This window comes from Cryptomeria japonica, chromosome 6, assembly GCF_030272615.1.
Source record: "Cryptomeria japonica chromosome 6, Sugi_1.0, whole genome shotgun sequence".
NCBI lineage: Eukaryota > Viridiplantae > Streptophyta > Pinopsida > Cupressales > Cupressaceae > Cryptomeria > Cryptomeria japonica.
Genome location: NC_081410.1, coordinates 205,838,595 through 205,851,730, shown reverse-complemented (window position 1 = coordinate 205,851,730; position 13,136 = coordinate 205,838,595). Strand labels below are relative to the sequence as shown.

The 13,136-nt window shown below is 35.7% G+C and overlaps 1 protein-coding gene across 1 annotated transcript in view; it reads right to left on the bottom strand.

Annotated features, from left to right (window-relative positions):
• Positions 1-13,136, bottom strand: part of LOC131069842 (autophagy-related protein 3) — a 47,937-nt gene that overhangs the window by 8,167 nt on the left and 26,634 nt on the right. The window contains exons 3-5 of the mRNA XM_058005419.2: positions 2,614-2,730; positions 2,312-2,475; positions 544-629 (exon numbers count right to left, since the gene is read on the bottom strand). Coding sequence (XP_057861402.1) covers positions 544-629; positions 2,312-2,475; positions 2,614-2,730 — 367 coding nt within the window. The remainder of the gene's footprint in view (positions 1-543; positions 630-2,311; positions 2,476-2,613; positions 2,731-13,136) is intronic.

The window sequence follows — 13,136 nt, the reverse complement described above, 5'->3', positions numbered from 1 at the left end:
AACAAGTGCCAGAATTAACAATAAGTTTCTAAAATACATTATATAGCCAGTCTTCACTTTAAATTAGTATTTTCAGAAAAGGGAGGGGACTTTACAAGCATGAGCTAAATATCTCTTAAAAGAGAAGACAATCTAAGGGAAGACACTCAAGAAAAATCCTCTCTGGACAGATACCAAGTACATTAAAGTAAGCATAACATGCCTTCGACTAGAAATTAGAAGAATCAAGAACTTTCTTTTTAAGAGCTGAACCTTTCCCAAACATTTTTACTGAGTCCAATCACTTAAAGAAAGAAAGAAAATCACAGTTCAAACTAAAGTAGCAAACTCAGAAATTGAGTTCATAGAAAAGGAGAGAATACCGGAAGATGTCTACCATAGCAGAACGGGCTAATGAAACATACTTGCAATAATTAGTTACCAAGTTACAACGTATTTCTGTGTAAAGAAGGGGAGATGCAATATTTTTTTTCAATTACAAAACTGATAGAGAAACATAAAAATAATAAGCTATCATAAAGATGTAGCAGAAAGAATCCTTACGTGATGCTCACGTCATATGTTCGTGTGCGAAGGATATTGTCATCATCTGGTTCGTTAGCAATCATATAAACAGGTTGTAATGTTGCCTGTCAAAAACAAATTATTGAAAAATAGATCGGATCAAAACTTGCAAAAACAGTTGAAGTTATATAAACAGTTAAAGAAAACACCATGCCAAATACCATCATCATCTATAGATGTTTTAAACTGTCATACTAGATATCATACAATAGATTCCTTCCCAATTAGCTCATTATTGCATTTCTTCCATGTTCTCCATTTATGCCAAGTTCTAAATTTTTAATGGAATCAATATACAAAAATAATAAAAAGTAGAAAAAAGATACCCATAAATTCCAAGGATGTAGGTGTTATAATTAGTGGCTTCAAAATTAGAATAAATAAGATTAAACATTTCCTAAGGTGCATAAATATTTATCCCTTACCCACAATTTCAGCAGGCCCATTTCAAATAAATGAATGTGCACTCTATATGACAAGATCGTCTCCACACATTGACAAATTTTACAACTGGACCTTATCATGCATATTTCTAAGAGTATTTTTAGAAGAACTTCCCACAAAAGAAGCAAGGTATATGAAGCACATATTTCACACAAAAATTGCTTCTGCAATGCTTTCACATGCATATAAAAAAAAAAACCAAAGAACATTGCATCATATCTATAAATCCGTATAACAGATCCAATATTTTGAAATGAATTTCTTTCTTGTGATGATTTCTGTCACATTGAAACTTCAACATCATGCATGTAATTTCAATAATAGCCCCTTAAAGAATTTTATTTTTCTCAACTAGGCATTATCAAGACAAGGTCAATCTAGATTTTTTTCAACACTTCAAATAATAATAAATTAATGATGATTCAAGATCAACTGTGTAACTCTTCCAAGCAATTCAACAGCTGCATAGTTAGTTCAATTTTGCATTGGTGTACAATGCAAACTAATGAATCAGTTATTTAAGAGATTGACAATCAATGCACTCTCTCCCCTAAAGCACTGCAAAGTCAAGATGAAACAGAGGAGCAAGTTGAATGACAATATATAGTTGTTTTCAAAACTATAAAACAAGAATCAAGAGCACAGAAGGAAAACAGAGTAAGTAACAAAAGACATGGAATGTGCTCACGATAAGAAAAACGCAACCACTATGAAAAATACTGTATGCATCTCACAATTCAATTTCCTTCTCCTTTCAGGCACAAAATTAAGACAAATAATGCATTAGGCAAGGTTTTTACAATAAGAAAGAAATATAAGATTGGATGAGGCTTTCTAAAAGAGTAGTCAAAAGAAACTGGGCATGATTTTGTACAAGAAAAATTCTAACCTAACAAACTCTAAATAAACAAATAGTAGATTGAAGTGGATAACAACTCATTTATTGATATATCGGAAAGTCACACATATAAAGTACCAAACTGTAAATGTAATAAAATTATAAATACAAAAAAACTATCATATAAAAAAATATGCTTGTATGATAACATGACCAATTTGTGTGACAGAATAAAGAAGATTATATTTTTACTTGTTCACAAAATATGCACCCAAGGCATATGTATTAGAATGGTGAGCTTCCAAAACATTTGTCCAAGAAGTGAATGAATCTTGGGCAACTCATAAGTAAACAAAATCATTGCAAAAGAAAGATACCAGAACATTGACAAAAAAATTCCAATAAACGGATAGAAAGTTAATTTCATTATCAGAGTACCCCCATTTGCAGAACCATATTACTTACCACATCATTATCAGCCACATTGTTAGATTCTTCATACTCCTCCATGTCAGGGATATCTTCTTCTTCATCAGCCCCAAAGTATGAAGAAATAGGACGAATTTTAGTCTTTTCCTGTATTTCTAATGAATCCATTGAAGGTACATTATCCTCGTCATTCGTGTTATCTGAGAATGAGTCAACTTGATTAATCAGGCATAGTTCCCAATTCTACAACTTTCTTAACATAAATTCCTTTAATCACATGGAATTCCAAAATAAGAAATTTATCTTCAATGCCATTATTCAAGCAAAGAAACTGATACCTTTAGGAGCACCATGAGTTGCTAACCACCCTTCATCCTCTTCATCATCAAGCATATACTCTCCTCCAGTAGCCTCGTAGTCCTCTTCTATTGCACTAGCTCTTCGTACACATGGTACTGAATATGCAAAAGGAAAAGGATCATTACTAATTACTGTAGAAAAAACTGATGTTAAATAGAATTAAAAATAGCAGCAGCGGATGAATATAAAAATATGAGCAGACCAGAAAAAATATTTTAAATAATGAATAAAAATAGAAGGATAAAACTACGGAATTGACGATGAGATTGTTTTTTGTGTTTTTTAAAAAGCGAGGGTAAGTTTAGAGGGTTTTCTTTGTATGTTATAAGTCGGATGTTAAAATCATTGCAAAGAAAAGAAAAATAGGAGATAGAAGACAGCAGCCAGCATAAAGAGAAAAGATTTTGTGAAAATAGGCTTAATATGATACTGAGCAAAGTAGATAATTGAATATTAGAATTGACTGTTTATTTAATTTAATAAAAGAAGAAAATGATTCCAATAGTTTTGAAAGGATTTAAATCCTGTGGATGAAACTTATTTTTAATTTTATGTTTGATTTCTTGAGGTTGCTATCCTACCTCTTCTACACAAAATTTCTCAACGGTGATATCAAAGCCACATTACAGTGAATTACAGTGTTTTGTTTTGTTTGATTGGGTTCTTGTGTGCAGCCCGTGCCTTCTTTATATCTAAATCAGTCTCATATAGCTCCTTCTAGAATCAAAACCAGACACACTTATTTTAATTTCAGTTAGCATTAAACATCTTCTACTTTAAGTATCCACTAATTGGTTTGATCTACCACTTCTATGACTGATAAAACATAACTAACTTTGTAAAAATTCAATCCATTTAATGTTTACTTTAGTTGTTTATGTACTGCAATACCTGGCAATCTGTGCAAGACAAACTCTTTTGGTAGTAAATAGTGTCTAACTTCTAAGTGCCTAGATGATCACATAAAACTCTTGATCATAAACAGAATACTTATTTTTATCCTCGTTCAACTTCTCACTAAAGTAAGCAATTGGTAGGACTCGTTCAGGAGTTGTCTCATTTGCATCAAAATCTACCTAAAACACTTTGTCAAAATCCAATAATGCTAACACAAGTTGTGTTGTTATCTTTTCCTTCAAGAACTGAAAACTCTTTTTGCTGTTGTTGTCCACTAAAATTCAATCCTTGTCAACTTTCATGGTCTTCTTGATAAGTGCACAAATGTTGTTGAAATTTTGAATAAACTTCTCATGGAAGTTTGCTAGGCCATGAAAACTTCTTGCTTCAAATATACTTCTCAATGATCGCCACTATTATCTTTTTTGGATCCACCATTAGACTTTCCCATAAAAGGACAAATCCTAGATTACACTTGTTCGCTCTTCATAAATCTGCACTTCTTCATGTTGCTTCGCAACTTCTCTTCTTTCAATCTTTGCAAAATTAATCTCAAATGCTCTTATTTTGTCTTGTTGAAAATCAAGATACCATCTAAATAAACAATCACAAATTCACCAAGAAAGTGCTTCGACACCTCATTCATCAATCACAGATTCACATGAAAGTGCTTGCTGCATCGGTCAATCCAAAAGACATAACCAGCCACTGGTACAACTCATACTTGGCCTTGAATTCAATTTTCAATTTGTCTCCCTCTATGATCCAAATATAATGATATGTACTCTCCAATTCAATCTTTGTTAAGCATTTGGCTCAACTCAACAATCCATCAAGTAATCCTGTCATGTCCCCCATTTGAAACCCTAATTGTGATATCCCCATCCTCTTCACATCATGGCAACCAAGTATTCCAATTTTGTTAAGTCTCTAGAGAGAGAAAATTGAGATAATCTAAGGAGGATACATGAAGAAATTAGATGTGTTGTCAATTATAGGTAGAAACTAATATATATCATTGTGGCCATAAAGTATATTCAAGAGGTTATCTGCCTTTGTCGTAACTCTCTCTACTTGATAGTAAGTCAAGAAGACAATTTAGTGAGTTGACAAAGTAATGATAATTAATCTATGGAAAGCATTGATCAGTAACATCAATACGTGGGAGACTCTAAAGAAAAGGATACCTTCGATAGAGTCATTGTAAGATACCAAGCACTCTGTCTCATAGGCACCATGAAAGACCAATAGTGATGGAATACATGGAGCGACCATCCTATGCGATTACCAAGAACGATGACTGCATATGGTGTCATACTGAAGAATCAACCACTTCAGGGCGATATCAACTAGTCTTAATCATATTATAAGAGACATCAATAAGAATAAGCAAGCGGCTCTTCTAATTATCCAACCAATTATTAAATAGTCTATATATATATTATGATTAAGTTATGAGCAGGCACATAAGAAGCTACCAGTTATGACTTAAGACCAATGAATAATAAGAATTGATAGCCTGGAAGTCAACCGATTATTTATAAGTTTAATCATTGTTATAAAGAGGATAAATTAGTAAGAGACATGTCCCATTAAGTATGAAGAAATGCCACCCCTTCCAACAACAAGATATAAGAAGTCTCTTCCCCACCATTCAGGGGGAATGATGGAAAAGATCGGGAAAGGAATGATCAGAACTAAAAAACTGGGACTCATTAGTGAACCAAAGGAAGAGATTAATACCATACCACATCAAAAAGAGGATCAAACATCACAGCCTATGGTAATGATTGGTAAGATGTATCTCACCTAATGACTATCTGAAGATTAAATAATGTAGAATATTATGAGTAAAGAACAATTAAACCATAATCTAGGACACTGTATTAATAATTATATATCAGGAAATACTGCCAATAAATTATACCAGTAATAATTAAGAAATCAAGTTAATTACTTTTGCATTTGTAATACTTGGAAAGTTAATATAATAAACGGTCTGATCCTTGCTCTTCTGCTAAAACCTACATGGGCTAGAGGGTTTGTGTAGGGAGAGGCAGAGTAATTCAGTCACAAGATGGGTAGATCCCAAGATGGGTAAGGTCATGTATTCCTGAAACCTTGAGGGGAAGTTCCCAAGATGGGATATGGATACACATGGTCCTAAGAAACCTTGAAGGAGCCTGCATGTAGACTGTTTCCAAGCGCCCTAGCACAGTAATTCCACCATCTTCCGTTAGGGTTAGGCAAGAGGTGAGAACAAGGGCAAACCCTGAATTTTATTAACGATTTATAGCATTATTTATATTTCTAACCCCAATAACCTAATTTAAGACAGAATAATGCTTAATGTTGTATGTTAATTAATGGGAAACAGGTAGCCTCCTGGTAGGGGACATTACAAATCCATTCAAGGTGATGGTAACCAATGCTTTATCATTATCTTGTTCATGGCTCTCGAATCCCTCCATATGCACCATTCACCATCCGTCTGATGTGCCTACATTGATAGTACCACACAAAGTCTCAAACTCTCTTTTATCAAACTTTTATCCAACAACTTCTTCATTCTCCAATGGTGTCATTTGATATGCTGCATTCTTTGGTAAGCTTGCTCCTAGAATCAAATCTTTCTAATGTCTGATGCTTCTTATGGGTGGTACATCCAACAACTCTTGTGATAGAATTTTAACATGTTCTTCTAACACTTCCTATGCTTTTTGATCAGACTGTGCAGCAGTTTTTGCATCAATGTTTTGGATCACACTTTGTGATCCATCATCAGGATGATTGAGTTCTATCAGAGAGTAAATTAACACTGACGATGGATCACAGAGTGTGATCCAAAATGTTGATGCAAAAACTACCACACAATCTGATCCAAAAACAGCTCTTCCAAATCTCATGGATTGTGGAAACTTGATATCTTTAATTCCTACACTCCCAACAGGATTTCATCTTCTACACTTATTGTCTTAATTTCTACAAAATTAGGAATAAGAGCATAACACATTATTTCCTCTTTTACATCATTTAAAAATCATTTTACTAAAATTAAACATACCTTTGGACTATTGTCCACCTTTTCTCCTCTATCCTTCAATGGATTCAATGCAAACTCTTTTCCATCCTTGACAATGGTTAAAATGTTCTTCTTGCCATCATGTATAGCTCTCCTATCATATTGCCACGGTCGACCCAATAGGACATGACAAGCATTTGTGGGCATAATATCACATCATTGTAATATGCTTCAATATGAGAATCAACCAAGCATTGCTTAGTTACCAAAAGTTGTTTAGCATGTCTCCTTTTCTATAATTTATGTTGTAGTCCAAAATGCACATTTCCTATCCCTAGCATTTCCCCTAATCCAAATTTGTATACACATTCTTCCCCTTCGTCCCCAGTGCACATACTAATTTTTCCAAAATTTCCAAGCATGGAGACATGAACATATTTTCTGAGTCAATGTAAGTCATTGAAGTTGTGGAGTTTTCCTTCCTACCATGACTTTCCTCCCAAGTATGCTTTCTTCTATATTTCCATTGAGGTTTCAAACTTCCCATTTATGCATACCTCATGACCATTCCCAGCCTTCATTCCCTTTTTCTATCGAGCTATCAAAGTTTTTCATTCCATCGTCCCGTTCCTCCAATCTCCACTCTTTTCCTCTGCCTTGTCAAAGTTTGAACTTGTCCATCCTAGCATAACTCTCTGCCAAAACCCACTCCTTCACAAGCCTTTGTTCAAGAATTGAACTTCCTCTCAACAACATGCCTCCTTTATGAACCCCAATTCTTGACTTGTCATACAAGTTGCACGATATCCCTGATACCCCAGCTCTAACACACCCACCATTTTTCACTATTCATCTCACCTACCTCCTTGCATGATCGGATAACCATTAATGTATATGGTGATAACACATCTTCTATGACTTGTAGGCACAAAAAATATCATTTAATATTCAAAAAGTGGCTCCATTTGTACACGCAACTATGCATATAAAGAAAACTTCAACTACTATTAATGAGGTAGACAGGGTTTAAAAGCCTAAAGGACCTGTTGTCATTTTTATGACACCCTCGGTCCAACAGTGAGAACCGATCAGAGATATGTTCTATGGACCAACGCTGCCCCAGTTGATCAAGGAAAAAACAATGGAATCATGAAGTGTGAAGCGTTGTCTTGACCCCAGATCTTCGAAATCCCGTGATCCTGAAGTTCCCAAGCCTTTGCCTTTCCTTGACGCTAGAACTCCGGAATCCCATGATCCCGAAGTTCCCAAGCCTTTGCCTTCCTTGACCCCAAAACTTTGAAATCCCGTGATCTCAAAGTTCCCAAGCCATTGCCTTCCTTGACCCCGGAACTCCGAAATCCCGTGATCTTGAAGTTCCCAAGTCTTTGCCTTCCTTGACCCTGGAACTTCGAAATCCCATGATCCCAAAGTTCTCAAGCCTTTGCCTTCCTTGACCCCAAAACTTCGGAATCCCATGATCCCAAAGTTCCCAAGCATTTGCCTTCCTTGACCCTGGAACTTCGAAATCCCATGATCCCAAAGTTCTCAAGCCTTTGCCTTCCTTGACCCCAGAACTTCGGAATCCCATGATCCCAAAGTTCCCAAGCCTTTGCCTTCCTTGACCCCGAAACTCCGGAATCCTGTGATCCCGAAGTTCCCAAGCCTTTTCCTTCCTTGACCTCGAAGCTCTGGAACCCCATGATCCCGAAGTTCCCAAGTCTTTGCCTTCCTTGACCCCGAAACTCTGGAATCCCGAAATTCCCAAGTTCCTAAGCCTTTCCTTCTGCAACCCTGGAATCCCGAAATCCCAAGTTGCTAAACCTTTGTCTTCCAACTTGGGAAACCCAAGTTTCCCATGACTTCAACTTCCGACGACTTGCAACACTTCCAGATGGCGTGATCAACACTCAAAGCTCTTACTGCTCCACCAACTCTTGTGACTTGTACACTTTCTTTCTTGGAGCTGCAGGGGCGCATTGCAAGATTTCCATCAAGTGGAGTCTAGGGCCATGCTTATTTATGGTTACTTGATGTCCTTCATGTCAGGCTCGCATGCTCTGACTTGGAATGTCAGGAAATCCACCTGCTAGAAGTACTTTTCATCTTGGGATTGCCGTGTCAAGGCATGGCCGGGTTGCTTGTATGTACACCATGTCAGGTGCATATACTACCATGTCAGGTGCACGTACTTCCCTGAATTCCATGACTGACATTCCTCTGCACACACAAGGGTCAAGGCTTCCCTTCATTGACCAATGGTCTCTCCTCTGCAACCAGTTTTCTATATAAAGGTTGTTAAGCCTCATTGTAAAGGGTTCTCTCCCTGTTGACTTGAGCTATTCTATGCTCTTTCACTTCTCTTGAAGACTTGAATTTATCTTGCATTTCTGCAATTGTAAGTTTGGCCATTGGCCTTATAACGAATTGAAATCATCATTCTTGCCTTACTTCAACTTGTGCATGTTGTGTATGTGTTCTTACCTTCATTGTAGGTGTATGTTTGTGGCTTTCTCTCACATATATGTTGTGTTAACCTGTTTTTTGGGTGTGACTTGTGGGAAACCTTCTCCCCTCTTGAAATTCAGCAAGTTCTAACCTCCATACATGTGTTGAGGTCATTCATGCAACTAAAGTTTGTGCATCTCCAGGGTATTTCAATTGATTCTTTGTGTCATTTCTGGGTGGGGAGAGAAACATCTCCTATCTTGGTGCATCACCTCCTTTCATTTTAGCATTTCCTTCTTCCCTTTTCCTTTACAAGCTATTAGGATAGGTTTAGAAGTAGAATTTGGAGTGTTGAGTTGGTTCAACACCTGCACTTGGATTGAGAAGAAAGTCGGCCTTCTTCAGAGATTCAACCCCCTTGCACAAGGTCCCACACTTTGGGGTTGTTTCCATGTTTCACAAGGTTGTTGAGTTGATAGCTCAGCAAGGGTGCAAACTTTTGTGACAAAAGGACCTTCACCATTATAGTTGAGGATAGTTATAGTTTGTAAGGGAAATTTCTCCATGCCTCCCAAGCACATTACCACACATGTAAGGACTATTCTAGGCATGATTCAAGGGGAAACAACTCTCGATTGGTATGGGCAATCCCAAAGTATACCAATCTTGGGATAGAGTCCATTGTTAAAGGTCTCGATGCCCTTTTTATATGTACAATGGGCCAAAAGGAAAGATAAAGGATTATCATGAAAAACCCACAAACAAACCCTAACTAAAACTCACAATGAGCACTTGTTGAGGCATCCCAGTTTGAGGACAAAATCCCACGAATCTTTGGAGATCAAAGGCAAAATCCTTGCAGATTTCACATCAAAGAACAAAAACCCTTCGATTGAAGCAACAATCTCACCCAAAGGCCACATTTGTCCTTTAATGTGACATACTAGTGGCATTGAGTTACTCAACACTTGCCATTGTGAGGGTGAATCCTTGCACTTTCCATTGCATTGGCATGTTATTGCAACATATGGGTCATCTCTCTAACCCATTAATGTAAAGGTAGTCTAGCAAGCTCCCATTCAGCCATTAACAACTTTGTAAATCTAGAATCTATTATTGATGCAAAAAAGGTGTTTAAATCTGGTTTTGTTACGATTAGTAAACATATTTGAAGTTGTGCTTTACCTTCATTTTGTGAGTCAATCAATACTAGGTTTGTTATTATTTGTAGAAATGTGGAGGAAAATTTTTGGGCCTATATTTGACCAAAATGGATTACAGTTTTTCATTTTAGGGTCAAATAAGAAGTCTAAAACACACGACTAGCTATTTGTTATGTCCCCTATTTATGCTTTGTTCATTATCAAAATAATATTGATGTTATGCTCCTTATTAAAGCAAATTCAATCTTATTTTGTAACAACTCTAGAGAACCAACCCCCAATCACTAACTATTTCGTCCCTTTTCCCAGAAGAGGCTCTTGCTCATCTAGGGCGCTCGACACCAATTTTCTCTCAAGTCCAAGATTACTCGACTCAGTCCTCTCATCCTTAGGGTACGCAACCCAGATTTAGGAGGAGTCTTTTACCCTTAGGGCACCTCTTGGCTGGATTTACTTTGCCTCTCCCTAGCAGCATCCATCTCCCTTGGGGATTTGGAGAAATATGGATTTGGCTGACGATTTGGATTGAATTCAGAATTTTGCTATAAGACTTGATACTTGTATGTTAAATTCAATATGTAATTATTGGTAAAAATCTGGCTTCATTTATTGTAAGTTTAGATTATTTACAAACATTATATATTGATTGTATTCGGTGAAAATTCATTTGTTCAACTAGACTTACTTGTATTGAGTGTCACTCAATTAATTATCTATGTATTTGAATTTAAATATTGTCTTAATTCATTAATAAATGAAGACTGTAAATTCATTCTTAAATTTATATCTACTGTCGTCGTATTCAATATTTCTAAATCATAATATTTGCAGCTGTATTATTTATAATAATCTCATGCCAACTTACTGATGAACCCAGCAAGAATAAATGTTAGAATACATACAGATTAAATATGCCAGTCCACGGTGACTGCTGCTGTTGTTATTACATATTCTCTTTCCCACGATTATTTCCACAGAGGTTCCACCGTATGATTATTGCCGACTCATTCGAATCTCTCCACATAATATATCTGTGGAGGTAGACGGTATAAGGCTGCCACCGTTTGATTTGGAAGTTGCGTCGATTTATTCGCCCCCTCTCATCAGCGTTTGACTAATTAATTGCCTTCAACGATTTTCATCCTCAGCCGATGCTTATAATCTTATCGGGGGTTTCATAAATTATTAATGATTATTTTGCATGAATATTATTCATAATGAATTTAATATTATTAAATGATAATTATGGTAATATCATTTCATCTTTCTTAATATTAATAATTCATTTCACATATATTGATAATGAATTAGATATTAATTGATTAATATTATTAACTGTGATTTATAATGAATTAGATATTAATTGATTAATATTATTAACTGTGATTATATCGTACAACACATATACCCTCACGCTGAATATAATATAATATTTCATGGTTAGTTTGAATTTCAAATAGAATAAATATACATATTAAATTTAGATATGAGATTATATTCTGAGAGTATTCTACTATCATTGTATATCATTACATATGGATAGGGTTATCACACTACTACAGTTAATATGTAAATGTCAATATAATCTAGTATTTGTAAGGTTTAGTATTGAAATACTTGAGCCAAATATTAAATAGCCAAAATATTTGCCTCACTGTTTAGGGTTTGTAAGGTTTTGATTAAACATATTTAAATTTATCACAAATAATTACTTTCATAATAGCAGGAATATTTTAGTTGTATCAGAGAATATCACTTAAATTATGTATTTGTTGGGGTTTAAGGAATATTAGCATTAATATTGATTGGTACATTACATTGTTTTTTTGCAGCTATAAGGCCTTGCATGGCTTGGGGCATGGGATCTTTCTCAACTTGAGTTTCTCCACCATCTCACTAGCGCTATCAACACTTTTCCTTGGACTTACATATGGTCCTAAATAAGCTCTTCCTTTGTGCAGGTTGGTGCTCTTCCTTCTTTGATTTCAACAATACTCTTTTTATCATGGAAGACTCCCCTTAATCTGGTTCTTTTGCATGTAGTAGTAGTGCTACATCTTCTTCATTAGCTTGTGCAATGTTGTTTTATGCTTCAACTATACTTCCATAGTCCTACTTGAAGGTTCTGTGTGCAACTCCTTCAAATCAATGGCAGGTGAATCCTCTACCTCTTCCTCTTCTAAAGTTTCCTCTTCCTCTTGTATCATAATTGAAATTTTCATTTTAATAAGTGCTAGACCCCCCTTCACCATTTTGCAACCTTTTATCTTCACCATATCGCCTTCTTCCTCTAGAGAATTTTCCTCTTCCTTTAGAGTTGTTCTGTTGCTTTTTTAAGTTTCTTCCACTACTCATAACCGAATCATATTGAACTCGTCTTGGACAGAAATTGGGAGTCCATTTAAGTGTATTGCAACATTTTTTTGTCATCTTCTACATGGCAAGCTCAAATGTTGGGCTTGTAAAATTCTTCCAAATATGCTTCAACACTGAACTGCTTTTGCTTCAAATTTGGCACTTGGTTCAACAAATTCAATAGGCAATCTACAAGTAAAAATTTTCATTTCAACTTTGCCACCATTTGATCCCACAATCGAATCTTCTTTTTTCCCCTCCTTTGTCTATCCAATTGTACATGATACACCATTGCATGACCTTTCAACTTAGTACTTAGTACATGATACTTTCGAGTGTTCTATGGATTCAAAATTAAAGTATTTCTCAATCTTTGCAAATCCGATACAAGAGCTCTTCAACATTCAAACTCCCATTGTAACATGGAGTATCTATTTGTGGTTGATTCCTAATGTGTGATATTGCACTAATAAAAGGCTCATTTATATAGTCCTTCATTCCTCCTATTCTAACTGTTCCATCTCAGCCATTGCCCTCAACATCTCTATCATTTCAGCATTTCCATTAGCCATGTCTTCTCCTCAACCCTCTACAATTACAGGAACCACACACCTGCAAC